At 37.4% G+C, this 17,001-nt stretch overlaps 2 protein-coding genes across 6 annotated transcripts; one reads left to right on the top strand and one right to left on the bottom strand.

Annotated features, from left to right (window-relative positions):
• The first annotated feature begins 311 nt into the window (after nucleotides 1-311).
• cd164l2 (CD164 sialomucin-like 2) lies at nucleotides 312-15,475 on the top strand. 3 transcript variants are annotated; one of them, XM_079591591.1, is made up of 6 exons: nucleotides 312-518; nucleotides 10,448-10,552; nucleotides 12,108-12,185; nucleotides 14,020-14,055; nucleotides 14,160-14,301; nucleotides 14,411-15,201. In XM_079591591.1, exons 1-6 carry the CDS (start codon nucleotides 482-484, stop codon nucleotides 14,424-14,426), a joined length of 414 nt encoding a protein of 137 aa, XP_079447717.1. In that variant the 5' UTR covers nucleotides 312-481; the 3' UTR covers nucleotides 14,427-15,201. The 3 variants fall into 3 exon arrangements, with proteins under 3 accessions (XP_079447717.1, XP_079447715.1, XP_079447716.1); XM_079591589.1 differs by lacking the exon at nucleotides 312-518 and adding an exon at nucleotides 9,428-9,767 and having other exon boundaries at nucleotides 14,411-15,475; XM_079591590.1 differs by lacking the exon at nucleotides 312-518 and adding an exon at nucleotides 9,428-9,767 and having other exon boundaries at nucleotides 14,023-14,055.
• gpr3 (G protein-coupled receptor 3) lies at nucleotides 2,687-11,760 on the bottom strand. Of its 3 annotated transcripts, XM_079591587.1 has the most exons (6): nucleotides 11,700-11,760; nucleotides 10,632-10,782; nucleotides 10,421-10,541; nucleotides 8,178-8,421; nucleotides 5,432-5,765; nucleotides 2,687-4,248 (listed from the first exon to the last, which is right to left on the bottom strand). In XM_079591587.1, the coding sequence occupies exon 6, from the start codon at nucleotides 4,244-4,246 to the stop codon at nucleotides 3,263-3,265; it is 984 nt and encodes a 327-aa protein (XP_079447713.1). In that variant the 5' UTR covers nucleotides 4,247-4,248; nucleotides 5,432-5,765; nucleotides 8,178-8,421; nucleotides 10,421-10,541; nucleotides 10,632-10,782; nucleotides 11,700-11,760; the 3' UTR covers nucleotides 2,687-3,262. The 3 variants fall into 3 exon arrangements, with proteins under 3 accessions (XP_079447713.1, XP_079447712.1, XP_079447714.1); XM_079591586.1 differs by lacking the exon at nucleotides 11,700-11,760 and having other exon boundaries at nucleotides 10,636-10,705; XM_079591588.1 differs by lacking the exon at nucleotides 11,700-11,760 and having other exon boundaries at nucleotides 8,178-8,352; nucleotides 10,636-10,705.
• Nucleotides 15,476-17,001: the final 1,526 nt, after the last annotated feature.

Genomic DNA, 17,001 nt, shown 5'->3' with positions numbered 1-17,001 from the left:
TCATACTGCTTTATGTGGGGTAAACATTGAATCCACACACAGGTGCTCTACAGCTTTATGAATATTTTGGTAATTCACAGAAAATTGAAGAATGCGATAGTCCAGTCTGTAATATGACTTAGTTTTTATGGGCCTGATTTATAAAATGTTGCATAGAAACCGTCCAACGTTAGACTGGGTAAACTCAGCCCGATCTGCCGGCGATTTGATTTCAATCTTAAAAGATTGAGCTTGGTGATAGCCAGACTAGTCCAACGTTTGATCTTACGATCATTTCTCAAATGTGCGTCAGTGTGTGATTCAGAGAACCAACGTACACCCGTGTCTCTTCCAGACGGAAAGGTGGACAAAGTACACAACTTCCGGTAGTCACTTGGACTATTTTAACCATGATTTTAACGATGTTTTTACTAACTTTCTGGTCCGGCAAGTGAGACAGCTCTCAGAAATAATACAAAATATCTTAATTTGTGTTACGAAGATGAACGAAAGTCTTACGGGGTTGAAACAACACGAGGGTGAGTAATTACTGACAGAATTTTTGGGTGAACTAACCCTTTTAAGACCGTTTTTATAAATATGAACGTTCGCGCGGATTTTTGTTTTATAAATGAGGCCCTAGATCATTTAAAAAGATTAGATGTTTTTTTTTTCCAATAATTTATGAATGAGTATATAACTATTAAGTTATAATTCTATGTAAACATTAAAGTCCACACCACAGCTGTAACGACCGACGAACAATATTGCAATTACTTTCAGAATATTATTATTTTTTTCCTAGCTGATGAATGAAAGACACTGACCGCCAATCAGATTCCACCTGACTTTAAAGAGCTCGTGCATTTAACTCTTTCCTCGCCATGACAGAATTTTCAGAAGCTTTCCGTGTTTTCACTGATTTACGGTAGGGGGCGCTATTACACGTCTTCTTCTGAAAGAGTAGAATCTCCAAATCAAAACACAAGCAAAAAAGGAGCAGAAACAAGCGATAAAAGAAGGGCCTAAAATTAACACTCGCCAAGCACCAATGCGAGTAAAAATCGGCATCTGCAAGTATATGAGACGGTGTTAATCGCCAGTTGACCGCCGGTAACATTTTTATGAATCCTAACAAATAAAATGTTGTAAGAACATGAACTTGATTAAACGTGAACAACGCTAAGGACAGTTGTGCTGCATTATCACGAAAGTTGAACCTTGCCAATTTAAATATTCAAGCACAAGAAGACATTAAAGGGAACTTCATTAAATTCATTTTCTGAGAACACACATCTGAAGCGTGCGCCCAGAAAGCCGCATCTCAGGCAAATACTGGTACTCACTGGTATCTAAAATGTTGGTGTCATTGCCGGTTTTTGCAAAAACAGTTTAATGGCCATTAAAAAATATTTATGGTGGCTGGCTGGTAAATTTCAAAAAGTCAACGGCCATTGGCAGGTGTTGCAAAAAGATAGTTTTAGGCTATAGATACAAGATCATTGCTTATGCACGTTGTTTTATTTTTAAAAAACGCTGACGGGGAAAGAGCTAAAGGTGCAGTAAGCGATTTCTGAGAAACGCTGTTGATATTAAAATCACTGGGGAAAAAACACGCCCCTGCCCAAAAGAATCACACCCCTATCTTGATAGCTCCGCCCCCAAATACATAAACACGCTATGCAACACAGGCACCTCCCCCTAATGAGTCTAAACGCCCCTTAAAGGAACACGGCGACTTTTTGGGACTTTAGCTTATTCACCGTATCCCCCAGAGTTAGATAAGTCCACACATACCCTTCTCATCTCCGTGCGTGCCGTAACTCTGTCTGACGCACCCATCGCTAGCCTAGCTTAGCACAAACACTGGAGGTAAACGGCTCCAGCTAGCACACTGCTCCCAATAAGTGACAAAATAACACCAACATTTTCCTATTTACATGTTGTGATTTGTATAGTCACAGCGTGTACAAATAACAAGGTCACATGAGACAGCCATCTTCTAACCGTATACATACTGGGAACTATATTCTCAGAAGGCGAAGCACTGCTATGTGGGAGGAGTGAACAGCGTTTCTCAGAAATCTCTTACTGAACCTTTAAAGTGGCAGATGACAAAACGGCAGCGCGCGATTATAATAAACATAATGTTGGTAGTTATTGCTATAGGTATCATTCTTGGTGTGAACGGCCCTTACGTGTCCCACTCAGTATCAGCAGCACATTTAGTATACATTTAGTAATAATAAATATGACACTAGGTTGATTTTTACTGTTGCAGAAGGTTAAAAACCATGTAATTAAATTCTAGATATTCTTAGCAGTGTTCTTTTAGTATCGCTGAGATACTATTATAGTTTTTATTAATATTTAGAAAAAAAAAATCTGTTTAAAGTGTAATATTACGTAAAGATTAAGACATTTTATGTTTTAGCATTTTTTTGTAATGTAGCCTATATATCGTTTTTATTTCAGTTTTATTTATTTTATCAAGTTAAACTAAATGAAGTTAAAAACAATTGCGACCTTGGCAACTAGCTAAAATAAAATACATTTATTTATTTAAATTATTGCAGATGTTTTTTATGGTTTTAGTCAGCTTATAACCCTGATTCATATTTAATATTTAAATTTAAATTAAAGTTAAAACCACAAACTTTCCCACTTTCGATATAATAAAAATACTTGCAAAAAACACAACAGAAAATGTACAAAAGTTACAATTTATTATTTATAAACATATTCCATAAAACATCTCATTTCAACAATAAAACATTCACTCATACATTTGGACATTTTGTGCAACATTAATACATTGTAAGTGCAAACAAGACATTTATGAAGTATAAAAAACATCAGTCAGAATAACAAAACGGCAAATAATTTTGATTGTTAAAAACAAAAGTTTCAGCTTAAAAGTCAAGTCATCGTCGTAAAGTGCAAATGATTTTGATTCCATCAGTAACTCTGACCTTCAGAGGACATAAAATGAGGCACAAATCTGAGACGATAAAGCGGACGGGAGACTTTCTGCTTGGATCCCTTTAGTTGGCAACTAGCTAAAAGGATACAGTGGCAGTTTTCTCAATCAAAAATAAACAACACTGCTACATAACCCCTTTTAGAATGACATAACTTAATGCGGAGTAGCTCAGGTCACTGACAGTGGTCATGGTAACTGATTTGGCAACTGTTCCCAAACCGGAACAGACATAAAATGTGAAACGCAATCTTTAATGGCACCATAGAATCTTCTGAAGCGTTTTCTGATCGTTCTGACGTGTCAGACGTCACTGGGGGTGTGTGTGTGTTTGTTGGGTGTGTTGGGAAGACAGCAGCAGCAGGCCTGTCGCAGGACTCTCTGTATGTGTGTGTTCCTGTAGGCGTAGATCAGAGGGTTCAGCAGAGAGTTTCCAGTGACCGGAACCAGCGTGGCGTAAGTGTAGAGAGCCGGTGACGAGCCGTCGGCCAGAAGCCCGTACAAGGCGAAGGGCATCCAGCAGCTGGCGAACGTGGTGAGGATGAGCGCGAGCGTGTGAACCCGGCGGCGCGTGTGTGTGCGAGCGGACGGGAGTGTGTGCCTCTGGAGGGCGATTTGATGCGAGTGGCGGAGCACGACGCTGCAGATTCGGGCGTTCAGCTGCAGCATTAAAGCTAAGGTCAGCAGGAAGCCTCCACATAGAGTCGCCAGGTGCACTCGGGTCAAAGGTCGGAGCACGCTGCAGGATTCTCCATCATGCAAGCAGTTCCAGCCCAACGCAGGTAGAGCACCTTGCAGACCCGCAAAAGTCCAGCCGACGGCCAGAGCGCAGAGTGTTTGCGCGTGTGTGCGGCGGGATCCGTAAGTCAGCGCGCGGTGCAGCGAGAGGAACCGGTCCAGGGTGATCCCCAACAGAGAGAAGACTGACGCGCAGAGCGCGCTCACCAACAGACCCACACTTCCCAGCTCGAGAGCCTCCGAGTAAACGCACCGGCGGGACAGGAAGTGTAAAAGAAGCCCCGCCCCTGCCAGGAAGTCGGCCCACGCCAGGCTGCCGATCAACAAGAACATGGGAGCCCGCAGAGACGACGAGGAGAAGATGGTGGCCACCACGATGGCGTTCTCGCAGCAGATCACAGCTCCGGATACACACAGCGCCACGTCCCATGGAGTCATCACTGTGCCGGACTCCAGGGGTATAGGGGTCACGTTGGACGGGGTGAGCTCCAGGAGTTGGTCCATCGCCAAGATGACTTCTAAACCCACTTCAGAGTTGTTCAGGGCCATTTCTGTGGGGGAGGGAGAGAAGGGTTAGTCACGCAGTCCACAGCAGGGAGACCCCTGACCTCATTATGACACGCCGAGGAACCGCTGGGAACAACATCTGACAACCAAAGCTCACTACAAGCACTGCTCGAGATGCTGGCAAGGGAACACTTCTTTACATTAATGCATTTACATTTTAATGTACAAATAATATTGAATTATAATATATGGATGAATTCTGCATTGAAACATATAATATAAATACACTACTACTATATTTTATGCTCACCAAGGCGGGATTTATTTGATCAAAAATAAAGTAAAAACAGAAATATTATTATAATTTAAAAGAACTGTTTTCTACTTGAATATATTTTAAACTTGAATTTATTCCAGTGATCAAAGCTGAATTTCCAGCTTCATTACTCCAGTCTTCAGTGTCACATGATCCTTCAGAAATCATGATGATTTTCTGCTTAAAAACATTTATTATTATTATCAAAGTTGCTGTTATGTAGCCTAATATTTTTTTGTGGGCAGCATGGTACATTTACCTAAAATTATAAATGTCTTTGATGTGAGCTATATTATATAAAAATTATAAATTCTATATTAATATAATAAAATATTAATATTTCTTTTTCATTCTTGTGTCTGTATACATGCTACATTTTACGCATTTTTTTCACTGCATATTGCATTATTTTAGTGTTACCTAGGTGTGGTAAGGTATTGTTGGTAACATTTTACATTTACATTGTTCATAGAAAGGCTGATTTTAAACTTGCGGCCCTATTTTCATATCATCCTATCTATTTCAAAGCAATGTTTTCCATCCTCTTTGCAGCTGTAAGTAAATCTGAAATCTGAAAATTGAAAAAAAACTGAAATCTTTTTCTTTCACGTGACACACGAGTCATTACTTCAGTAGGTTTTGTAGGTGTATAATCAAAATAAATATTTTCAAGTATATCCCCTGAATCCTGTGGGGTTACACGTGCGCGCGCATGGGAATCACCGTTTTGAAGTTCTAGCTGATTGGTCTATACATACACGGTTATGTAAAATAAATACACAATGCAACCCTGTAACAATGCATTCAATATTCTCGCTGTATTTTCACAGCGCATTTCTGACAACACAGTAACTCAACTCAAATTTAACAAGCTTTCACATAGTACATATAAAGATGCATAAAACACTTACGGGTGAAGATTGCAAAGCTGACAATTCCTCACGCCAGCATCCAGCAGAAATCTGAGCTCGAGCCGCCAGTGAATAACAGGGATCCGTGCAAATCCAGGTCTCGTGAAAAAGATATCTGGCGAAGCTCAGCTGTCCTCGGTGTTTCCAGCGCTTCTGTATAACACTCGGCTCCGGTGGGCAGAGAGCTATACCCTCACCGATTCCCCAATGACGTCAGTTACGGTGATGACGGGCGATTCTGCCCCGGTTGGCCAATCAGGAGACTCGCAGGAACACCAGCCTCTGTCGTAGCTTTTTTCATTCATAAAAATACCGCATTCTTTCACCCCGCCCACTGCGACGGCGCGCGCGCGTGAGAGAGGGAGAGAGAGAGAGAGGGAGAGAGAGAGAGAGAGAGAGATGAATTGGCCTTGTTAAAGGCAGCCCTTGCGTGAACCAAAAGACACAGTCAGGGTTTTCTTAAAAATCTCGAAATATTACAACTAACTTAGTTGACTAACACAGCACACATAATGCACGCACCAATGGGTGTGTTGTGTTGCATGCATGCCCGAGCGAGTGTGATGGAGAGTGAATGTGCGAGTGAGTCACTGCTGTCCATGGTGCTGAAAAACTTGATGGTGACGTCAGTTGTGCCGCACTATTGGGGTGCGTGCGTGGCACGATTATTGCTTTCACAAAATCCCATGTGTTTCATCTGTAACCTTGACTAAGCTAATTGTATCATGTCGCATGCACGCACGCACACAACTGCCTAATTAAGCATTTGTTTTAATATGCTGCTATTCGGATGCCTGAAGGTTATACAGCTGAGCTATGACATAATTTCCCTGCAGATGAAGGAGATTATGGCGCTTCCCGGCAGATTCGGCGCGTGGGCGTCGCAGTGCTCGCGTGGCTCTGCATGTCAATGAAGCGAGTGGGCGCGCGCGCTACAATACGGGGAAACTCTCCTGTTCTCCGTAAAAGGGCATGTGCTTCCGGTGGTCACCAGCTAGAGGAATTTAATATCAACCCCCTTAGATACTGACTGATGATACTGTCAAGCAATCCTGTTTTTAAGACTACCCTGTTGCGGGAAACATCCAGCTGTGTTGTGGAACTGGTTTCTAACTGGTCTAAGCTGGACATTAGCTGGTACTATTAAAACATAAATTAGTTGGCTACCTTAAGCTGTTATGGAATGTATTTGTACCTTATGTTCATCGACTAAGCCAGGATTAGGCCTTCAATTAGGGCATTCCTATAAACATGTCTTAGAAAAAAACATTACTGGTGTGCATCTTGAGACAAAACAATGGCATTGACATATTTTAAGACGTGCCAGTGCAAGTTGCTTTCAGTTATAAACTCAAACATGCATTTTAGTCTGGGACTAACTTAAGCCTTGTCTGTGAAACCGCGAGTACGTATTAACTGGTTTGTTGGCACAATATAGTCTACAAGTGTGCACCAGCTAATTACTAGACCAGCTATAAACTAGTCACACTGAAAAATATATAATAACAAATACATCCGAATTAATATAAAATGTAATATTATTTGAAATCACTGAATCAACCGAAATACATTAGAATACACCAACCAGACTAACACAACTGGACCGTGTTGCATAAACACAGCAACAGTTTTCCAGGATTTCTGTCTGGGTGCAGCTTTAGTGTTCGCTTTATCAAACCTGTACAAATCTGTTTAGTAACAATCTACGTAATTAGCAATAAAACATCATTGGCCTAATGCAGTTCACGTGTCAGTCGGCACGAGCAGATATACAGCAGAAGCTCATTTCTGAGGTTCGCTGAGATTATGTCAATGAGAGAAATAAGAGGACAGACACTATTTAACATTCTAGCGCTGTCTCTCCTTGTCCTCAGTTTCGGCGGGAAGTCTGTGTGTGTGTGTGTGTGTGTGTGTGTGTGTGTGTGTGTGTGTGTGTGTGTGTGGTGGGGGGTGTACTGCGGAATTTCTCCCAGTTACCTAATATCTGCAGAGCGCATGCGCGTCTTTATCTCTGCACCTAGTTCTCCCTAGAGGAGGACGCCCACTCTCTCTCTCTCTCTCTCTCTCTCTCTCTCTCTCTCTCTCTCTCTCTCTCTCTCTCTCTCTCTCTTTATCTCAAATTCAAATTCAAATGAGCTTTATTGGCATGACTTGTACAGTATTGCCAAAGCATTGGCCATTACATTGGCAATGAACAGATCAATAAAATGAATCCGTAAACAAATGTATGAATACATTCATATATATATATATATACATAAAAAAAAAAAAAAAACACTTTTGTACATTTGTACCAACATTCAGACTTTAGTTTTGTCCACTGGCTGACTCTCGTAGTTTGTGGCAGGCTGTTACATACTTTGCTGCTGTTGTGATTGAGCTAGAGTTTATCTTTATCTCTCTCTCTCTGTCAATTCAATTCAAAATTGCTTTATTGGCATGACTGTACACAATACAATATTGCCAAAGCTTGGAATACATATAATAATTATAAACACATCAAAATAATAAAATATTATAACATCTGTCTCTCTCGCTCTCTCTCTCTCTCTCTTTCTCTCTCTCTCTCTCTCTCTCTCTCTCTCTCTCTCTCTCTCTCTCTTTCTCTCTCTCTCTATTCACACAGCCTTGCACTAACAATTGATCTTGCAAGTTTACAGAGTGATGGTGAGATTCTCAGTGGGTTTTAATTGAGCGGTGGGTCGGCACTGGATTTATTGTGTGTGTGGATAAAACAAATGCTGACCTGATTTGCAGAGATCCCAGATGTGTAAAATGATGTGGCACTGATAGTGGTGACCGCCTCCTCCTACATAAGATGACCTCCTGCACCCACATTCATTACATCATCACCTCCTCTGCCCACTTCATGATGTTGTGACTTTCGTGATCATCCAGGAGGACGGCGAGGATGCAGAGGACTTGAGGGATGGAGAAAGGGGAACTTGTTACGTAACTAAGTCAAAGTCTCAGTCTCTCCGGCTCTGACCCTACAGCAAAAAACAACAACATTTAAAATATACACTAAATATATGTTTGTTTAAACGGTCAAATGCCAAAATATATTAAAAAATGCACTTCAGGGGGCGAAAAAATATCTGTAGATACCGATAGTTTGATTTTCTTAAGGAAAAAAAAATCTCTCCCAACTGTAAATTATACAGGGAACCCTCTCATTTGGTACGTTACTATAATATTATAGCTATTATATTCAAATGCTATTTATTTTCTGATATAATAATTACACTAATAAAAACTGACATGTTTGTATACAACTCAGTTACACATGAGGTAGTTTTAAACACTTGTCTTCATGACGATATAATTGGCTTTTTAAACCGATCTTATGTAACAATCGGCTGATGGCCAATAAATAGGCTAATTGCTTTTATCGGCTGATATATATATATATATATTGTACAGTATAAATGTAAATAGAATGAAAATATACTCAAAAATGGCCAAAAAAAATACATTTAAGTAACTAAAACTTATTGAAAATATATTTATGCTAAAATCTATTTTTGTATATTTTGAAACATATAAATATTGTGACATTCCTGTTGGCCATCATTTGTGTTTTTTTCTTTTCCCTTTTGGTCTGTGTTTGTGTGTTATATTAAATATATAAATAGGCCATAGGCATCCACACAGCCTTTTACCCTTCCGCTATATTACAACTGGATCCCTAAAGCTTTTCTGGGCCACCAGAGAGATAGACAGATAGACAGAAGGTGGACAGAACCAGTATGGACCTGAATCTGGGCTGAGGTGTGACACATTTCTGCAGTCGGCTCGTGAAAAGGCAGAATTTCTTCAGTGGTGTGGATGTCAAGACATGGTCATGTCCCATTTGGTTGCTATGTTACCCGTCTCGCATTACACACCTTCCAGTCCCACTGAATCAAAGTGCATGACGTCAACACACACACACACACACACACACACACACACACACACACACTCCTCACAGTTCACAACGACCTTTCATCTGGAGGACACAGACATTTAGGACTGGATGTTAGCTTGACAGACACGTGTGTGTTTATGACTCCTATTCTTTAAGTTTTTAGTTTTCGGCTTTTTGGGGTGAGGAAAAGTTATTTGTGTGTTTCTCAGTTCATCGGGCGTTTCACTTTCAACCTGTTGGCTTGTTTCAGCTTTTAGCTGCTTTATTGGGCTCGTGTTCAGCCGAGTAAGTCTGACTATAAGTTCGACTGATTCGTTATTATCGGTGGAATCACCGTCGAGTCTTTGAGGATGAGGTGTGTGTTGGCCGCACTCTGTGGGACTGCACTTCTAACGCAGGTTATTATAACCAATTCACAAGAACCAGGTAAGAAGATTGTATGCTGAAGAATCTTAACTTTAAAAATAGTTTTCCCTTATCTTTATCTTTCTCTGATGTATCTCAGCCATGACATAAACTTTTATTTTAATCATTATATTTATGATTTTAGCTTATAAACAAGACATGTTAGTAAGATCTTAAATTAGTATTTTTAAAACATTACTATAATCCTTGCAATTTTTGAGATTGCAGAGTTTTGCTCAAATTTAGAGTAGCTAAGCCTTTATAAAAAAGTCTGTTTTGTTCAGTTGTATTTGAGTGTGTGCTGCTGAACGAGACTTACAATTATTAAGAGATTATTATGTATCAACTATTAGCATGTCCCCCTGTAACATTTCTAACTTCCCTCTCAAACATAAGGGCCTTTACAGACAGGGTTTAGATTAAGCCAGGAATAGGCCTTAGTTCAATTAGAACATTTAAATAGCTTTTTTTATTATTTTTTACATGCATTATACAACAATACTGGTGTGTTTCTCGAGACAAAACAATAGCACTGACATTGCTATTTTAGGATCAGTGCAAGTTGCTTTCAGTATAAAACAGCTCAAACATGCATTTTAGTCTGGGACTAGCTTAAACCTTGTCTGTGAAACCAGGGGATGAGGTGTTATGTGAGCAGGTGAATATAAGCTTACATCTTTTATCTCTTGATGGATTGACAGATGATTCACTCGGGGACTGTTCTCAGTTTGACTCGTGTGATGGCTGTATCAGCGGAGACCCGGCCCTCAACCTGACTCGATGTGTCTGGCAAAGCTGTAATGACGGTAAAAAACACATGTAGCATAGCATATGAGTTTGAATGTATTCTCCTGTGCAATGTCTCTGTTGTTTATGCACACATACATACAGAGGATCCCACTGACGGACATGCGATCCGAGCCACGGAGAGAGAGCTCAGGAACAACCCGGTGAATTATTCAAACACAGGCAGTTACAGCTCCCGTCCACACAGACATCAGACTCTGTAAATAATTCAACGCCATTATCCACCCTCCTGGAAATAAGTGTAAGGGAGACATAACGAGAGAGAGAGAGAGAGAGAGAGAGAGAGAGAGAGAGAGAGAGAGAGAGAGAGAGAGAGAGAGAGAGAGAGAGAGAGATGTTCAACAAGAAGTAGCATCTTAGTCTATTCATGCTCAGTTGCCAAGGCAACCATTTCTGTAACACAGTCTCTTTCTCGCTCTCATTTAGACCCATTTCTAAAATACAACTATAGGCTTACATGCTGTCTATAACGTTACCCACCCAGCTTTACACAAACACAACTTACATTACATTACATTTATTCGTTTAGCAGACGCTTTTATCCAAAATTACTTACAAATGAGAACAATAGAAGCAGTTTAACTAACAGTAAGACAACAAAATACAATTGCTACGACCCTTCTCAGTTTAAGCTAACGCAGAACACGTAACGTGTGCTTTTTTATTTTTTTAATAAATAGAATAGAAGAGAAAGTGTTAGTATTACTGGATCAAGTGCTGCCGAACTTAACTATTTAAAGGGATAGTTCACCAAAATACAAATTCTGTCATCATTTACTCAAGTTTACTCATTTACCTTAAGTTGTTCCAAACCTGTATGAATTTCTTCTGCTGAAAACAAAAGAAGATATTTTGAAGAATGTCTGTAACCAAGCGGTTAATGGTCCCCATTGACTTCCATAGTAATTTTTTTGTTTTCATAGCCTAGGCTACTATGGAAGTCAATGGGGTCATCAAATGGATTTGGTTACAGACATTCTTCAAAATATCTTCTTGTTCAGTAGAACAAAGAAACTCATACAGGTTTGGAATAACTTCAGGGTAAGTATTGGTATGTGGTAATGACCACATTTTGGGGTGAACTATCCCTTTAAGGACGTGTTTTAGGGTAGTGCTGCCCATTGGACAAAGCGTAACGCGGCCAACCTTGATAACCAATCACATTACAGCCTTGACGTCATTGAATTTCTCTCAGAGTTGTGCGACAGTCAATCACTGTTTGCGGATAGCCTACCATAGAAATTAATGAGAAATGCTGTAAATGGAATCCTACCTGTCGCAAAATAGTCAGCAACTTCTCTTATAAAATAGCATTTTCTCCGTAAACTCTTAAAATAGATCAATCCAAAACGAATGTTTAATGGCAAACATGTTGAAGCTTAGACGATAGCTGTCGATTCATTAATAACCGATTAGCAGTTTTACTGCAAAAGCAGGAAGCCTCTCCTCCATTGACATCATTAAAAAAAGTCCTCTGGCCTCTTCACTGTGTACTGTATTTTTGCTAACGTTGGAGGCTTGCCTTAAAGTGTAAAAAATGTGTTTAATTTTCAGGAAATGACACAAGATGCATGTCTGACACTGAAGACTCTGGAGGCTGCTCTGTCTACAATGAGACCGGCATGTGTCAAAGTGAGCAAAAAAAAAAAACTGATAATCTATGGCAAGCCGTTTTAACATTTAATCATTTAAGCCTACTAGTATCTATTTTCATGCTACTAGTACTTATTTTTTAGATACTAGTATCTATTCCATTAAGTACTAGTACTTATTCATTAGATACTAGTGCTTATTCTTTAGGTACTAGTACCTTTTTAAAGATACTAGTACTTATTCATTAGATACTAGTACCTAATAAATAGATACTAGTACTTATTCATTAGATACTAGTACTTATTCAATAGATACTAGTACTTATTCAATAGATACTAGTACTTATTCAATAGATACTAGTACTTATTCATTAGATACTAGTACTTATTCAATAGATACTAGTACTTATTCAATAGATACTAGTACTTATTCATTAGATACTAGTACTTATTTAAATAGTGACTAGTCACTATTTTTTTGTTACTAGTAAAAAAAATTTTTTTTTGCCATTGACTTCTATGGGATCTGTCATTTAGATATCAACTATTCACATCTGACTAGTATCTATTCCAATTGTGACTAGTACATATATATTAGATACTAGTACTTATTCATTAGGTACTAGTACTTATTTTTTAGATACTAGTACCTTTTAATAGATACTAGTACTTATTTTTTAGATACTAGTACTTATTCTTTAGATACTAGTGCTTATTATTTAGATACTAGTATCTATTAATTAGATACTAGTACTTATTCATTAGATACTAGTACTTATTCAATAGATACTAGTAACTATTTATTAGACACTAGTATCTTTTGTAATTGTTACTAGTAACTATTCTTATTTTACTAGTCACAACTGCTTTTTTACTAGTCTTATGTTATGACTAGTCAGAACGGCCACGGTAGAGTTCAATTAAAAATCTTACTAGTAAAATTTAAAATCTTACTAGTAACATTTGGAATAAATACTAGTATCTAATAAATAGGCACTAGTATCTATTAAATAAGTACTAGTATCTAATGAATAAGTACTAGTATCTAATGAATAAGTACTAGTATCTAAATAATAAGCACTAGTATCTAAATAATAAGCACTAGTATCTAAAGAATAAGTACTAGTATCTATTTAATAGCTACTAGTATCTATTTAATAGGTACTAGTATCTATAAAAATGTACTAGTATCTAAAAAATAAGTACTAGTACCTAATGAATAAGTACTAGTATCTAATATATATGTACTAGTCAAAATTGGAATAGATACTAGTCAGAAGTGATTAGTTGATATCTAAATGACAGATCCCATAGAAGTCAATGGCAAAAAAAGGTTTTTTTTACTAGTAACAAAAAAATAGTTACTAGTCACTATTTAAATAAGTACTAGTATCTAATGAATAGTATCTATTAAATAAGTACTAGTATCTAATGAATAAGTACTAGTATCTAATGAATAAGTACTAGTATCTAATGAATAAGTACTAGTATCTAATGAATAAGTACTAGTATCTATTGAATAAGTACTAGTATCTAATGAATAAGTACTAGTATCTATTTATTAGGTACTAGTATCTAATGAATAAGTACTAGTATCTTTAAAAAGGTACTAGTACCTAAAGAATAAGCACTAGTATCTAAAGAATAAGCACTAGTATCTAATGAATAAGTACTAGTATCTAATGAATAAGTACTAGTACTTAATGGAATAGATACTAGTATCTAAAAAATAAGTACTAGTAGCATGAAAATAGATACTAGTATGCTTAAATGATTAAATGTTAAAACGGCTTGCCATAGTATATCACAACCTGCGTACATTTGCAAATGAATGTTTTCTAAAGGGAGTGTGTTGATATATGTGTTGTCTTTAGCAGCAGATGGTGGATCCGCTGTTGGTGGAGGCAAAGGTGAGGCGTTTCATTTTCTCTGTATAAATCCTCACATGTCTGTGTTTTAGTTGTTTACTGAATTCTCTTTTTCATTCTCTGTCATAACACACTCTCACACACAGATAACGTGAGCTCTGAGTTCTCTCAAGCATCATTTGACCTGTCCAGCTTCATTGGGGGGATCATCCTGGTGTTGGTGTTGCAAGCTGGGGCTTTTTTCGCCATGCGGTTCCTCAAAACGAAAGACAGCACCTATGAAACTATGTGAGCAATATGCATTTATTAAGTGAAGTTTTGTCCTTCAATATTGAATGCAGTGTATAGGGCATGCACATGCAGAGCAGATCAGTAACTGTTCCCCCTTCTCTTACAGTGATCCTCCCCAGTGAGAAAAGGAGTTGTGAATGAGAGCGAAAATTACAAAACAAAACATAAAGAGAAGCAGATATTCAAAGGAAGAGATGTTGCATTTGGCGAGAAGTCTACAGACACTGTTTTCTCTGTTTGATGGTCCTAAAACATTATTAACCCTTTAATTGCTTTGGCAGTTCTTGAATGACAAAAACTATATTTGTGTGTGTGTATATAAGAGAGAAATGTGGAAAGGAAACAATATAGACGTGATATGAGAAATACATTAGAGGATTATTCACATTTGAATGTAGGTTTATGATGGTCTTAAGGTGTGTTCTTATCAGTTTAAGGTGATTTAAATCTCTTTGGTTTGCCTCCGTTTCTGTTTGTTATATTGATTTGGAAACCTATTCCGTTTCATATTTTGATTAATTGCATGCTCTTTTATTTGCTTTTTATTAAATGTTATGTTTTGTAGTTAGTTACCTGGACTCATGTAGCACTGAGTTTGTTATTCCTTTATGAATAATGAAGCAATAAAGTGATTAGACTCTGGGATGATATACAGCATTAATCCTATAGGTGTCAGTAGAATGCAGTTATTAACACAACACAAGATAATCTGGCAGATTTTGGACCCTATTCTCGTTTTCTGACAAGCCTAAAGTCCCGATTGTCTTGATGGTTCCACAGATTATTTGATCAGATCTTCCTGTGGTGTGAGGCTGAATCTTTTGTATGAGTTTATTTCTTCTGTTGAACACAAAATAAGATATTTTGAAGAATGTTGGTAATCAAACATTTGACGCATTTAAAATATCTCCTTTTGTGTTCAACAGAAGAAACTCGTACAGGTTTGGAACAACATAAGGGTGAGTAAATGATGACAGGATTTTCATTTTGGGGTGAACTATCCCTTTAAACTGCTCCTTGTTGACCTCCAATACGGGATATTAATGAGCCAGGAGCATGCATTATTAATAAAACACTTACGATTAATAACATATGTTGTGTTTTTGACAATATCTGAAATGGTCCTTCAGCTTTTTTCCTCAAGTATAGTATTCTAATAAAAAGTTTTTATAAAAAAAATTTTTAATGCCTGAAACATTCTTATATATAAATCTGTATGATCAATTTCCAGAAAGCACAGCAGACAGTTTCTACCATACATTTCAAATTTTACCATAAAATGACTGTCTCAAGTTTTTATCTTCTCACATAAAGAATATGCGAGTGTGTGTGTGTGGTAAGGGTGTAAAATGTGTGTCTGTAAATCAAACACAGGAGAATGAGAGAAGAAGCCTATTCTTCTCTCATTCTCCTGTGTTTGATTTACAGATTTGATTTGTACATTTCTCATCTATTACCACCATTTGCTACTTAAACCAACATTGGAAATAAGAGCATAGCAATATATGTGGGAGAGAGCATCTATGTGACTATTTCATTGCAATTAATATTGCATCAAGACAGGGTTATTATCAATGACTAAAACAAAACAAAATCTTTTAATTGTGAACTTAAGCTGAAATAAAATAAAATACAAATATAGTTGAAAAACTTGAGAAATTATGCCTATAAATAAACTAAAATAAGTTTAAGTTGAAGCTCTAAAATTATTAACTGGAAATACAACTATACTAATACTGAAACTGAAAAAAAAAAAAACTAAAGCCTTAAAAAAAAGAAAATAAACGGAATGGCAAAAGCTTATTTTTATTTCTAAAATTAAACAAGAGTATAATATACATGAAAACTAAAAATATAAAAAGTTACAGTTAATTCAGGATTAATTAAAAATAGATGTAGGCTATGAAATAATACACACGTTCATTGTGGAATACCCGAGAGATAAAGAAGGAGAGAAATAGAAAGAAAGTGTTGAAAAATGCCACTGAAGTCTTGAGTCTGGCATATGGATATAGGGGGCGGAGCTACAACAGCTTGCACTCACACACACACACACACACACACACACACTGAACATTTCAAAAACTTTTAGCCTTTTATGTTCAAACCGGAGTCAGACAATAATGGAGCGACTCAAGAAGAAGTGACAACATGTAGAAGCAACAGGACATTTCTGAATGGTTAGTTGATGAATTTATGTAGTTTATGTGTAGTTATCTTCTAGACATTGATTAGCATATTCTGTCATGATAATCTATAAATCTTGTTGCCGGGGGCGGGGTTTATGTAAATTTTAGGGTTAGTGATGTCACTAACCCCGGAGGAATGTCATGTAGTTCCTACCAGCCGTTTGTTGTAGTCCTTAAAAAACAATATCTTTAAAAGCTAATATCTCCCTTTGCTTTGAACTTTGAGCGTTGTAACTGCAGATGTTGTTTATAACAGCAACATTACACACTAACTAAAGTTAGAAAAGTGAACAAAACATAATCAACCACCCCTTTAAAAATGACTGACATTAATTTAGTGGTCAAATTTAACACTCTTATGAAAATATGATAATATTCTGTAATGATCATTTAAATCGGACACATTTTTAAATTGTTCTTAATAAATAAACATCTCAGGAAAATGTTATGGGGTTTCAAATCAAAATATGACTTTCTGTTACGAAACAAGACACTGATTTATCAGGCA

The sequence above is a fragment of the Phoxinus phoxinus genome (assembly GCF_949152265.1).
Source record: "Phoxinus phoxinus genome assembly, chromosome: 19".
Lineage (NCBI taxonomy): Eukaryota > Metazoa > Chordata > Actinopteri > Cypriniformes > Leuciscidae > Phoxinus > Phoxinus phoxinus.
This window is presented reverse-complemented; position numbering and strand designations above follow the sequence as displayed.

What these genes read in the sequence shown, in the direction of transcription:
- gpr3 (XM_079591587.1), bottom strand. Translation starts at nt 4,246, where the DNA reads ATGGCCCTGAACAACTCTGAAGTGGGTTTAGAAGTCATCTTGGCGATG.
- cd164l2 (XM_079591589.1), top strand. Translation starts at nt 9,692, where the DNA reads ATGAGGTGTGTGTTGGCCGCACTCTGTGGGACTGCACTTCTAACGCAG. An exon ending in AACCAATTCACAAGAACCAG is followed by an intron (nt 9,768 to 10,447) that starts GTAAGAAGATTG and finishes ATGGATTGACAG; the next exon opens with ATGATTCACTCGGGGACTGT. An exon ending in CGCTGTTGGTGGAGGCAAAG is followed by an intron (nt 14,056 to 14,159) that starts GTGAGGCGTTTC and finishes TCTCACACACAG; the next exon opens with ATAACGTGAGCTCTGAGTTC.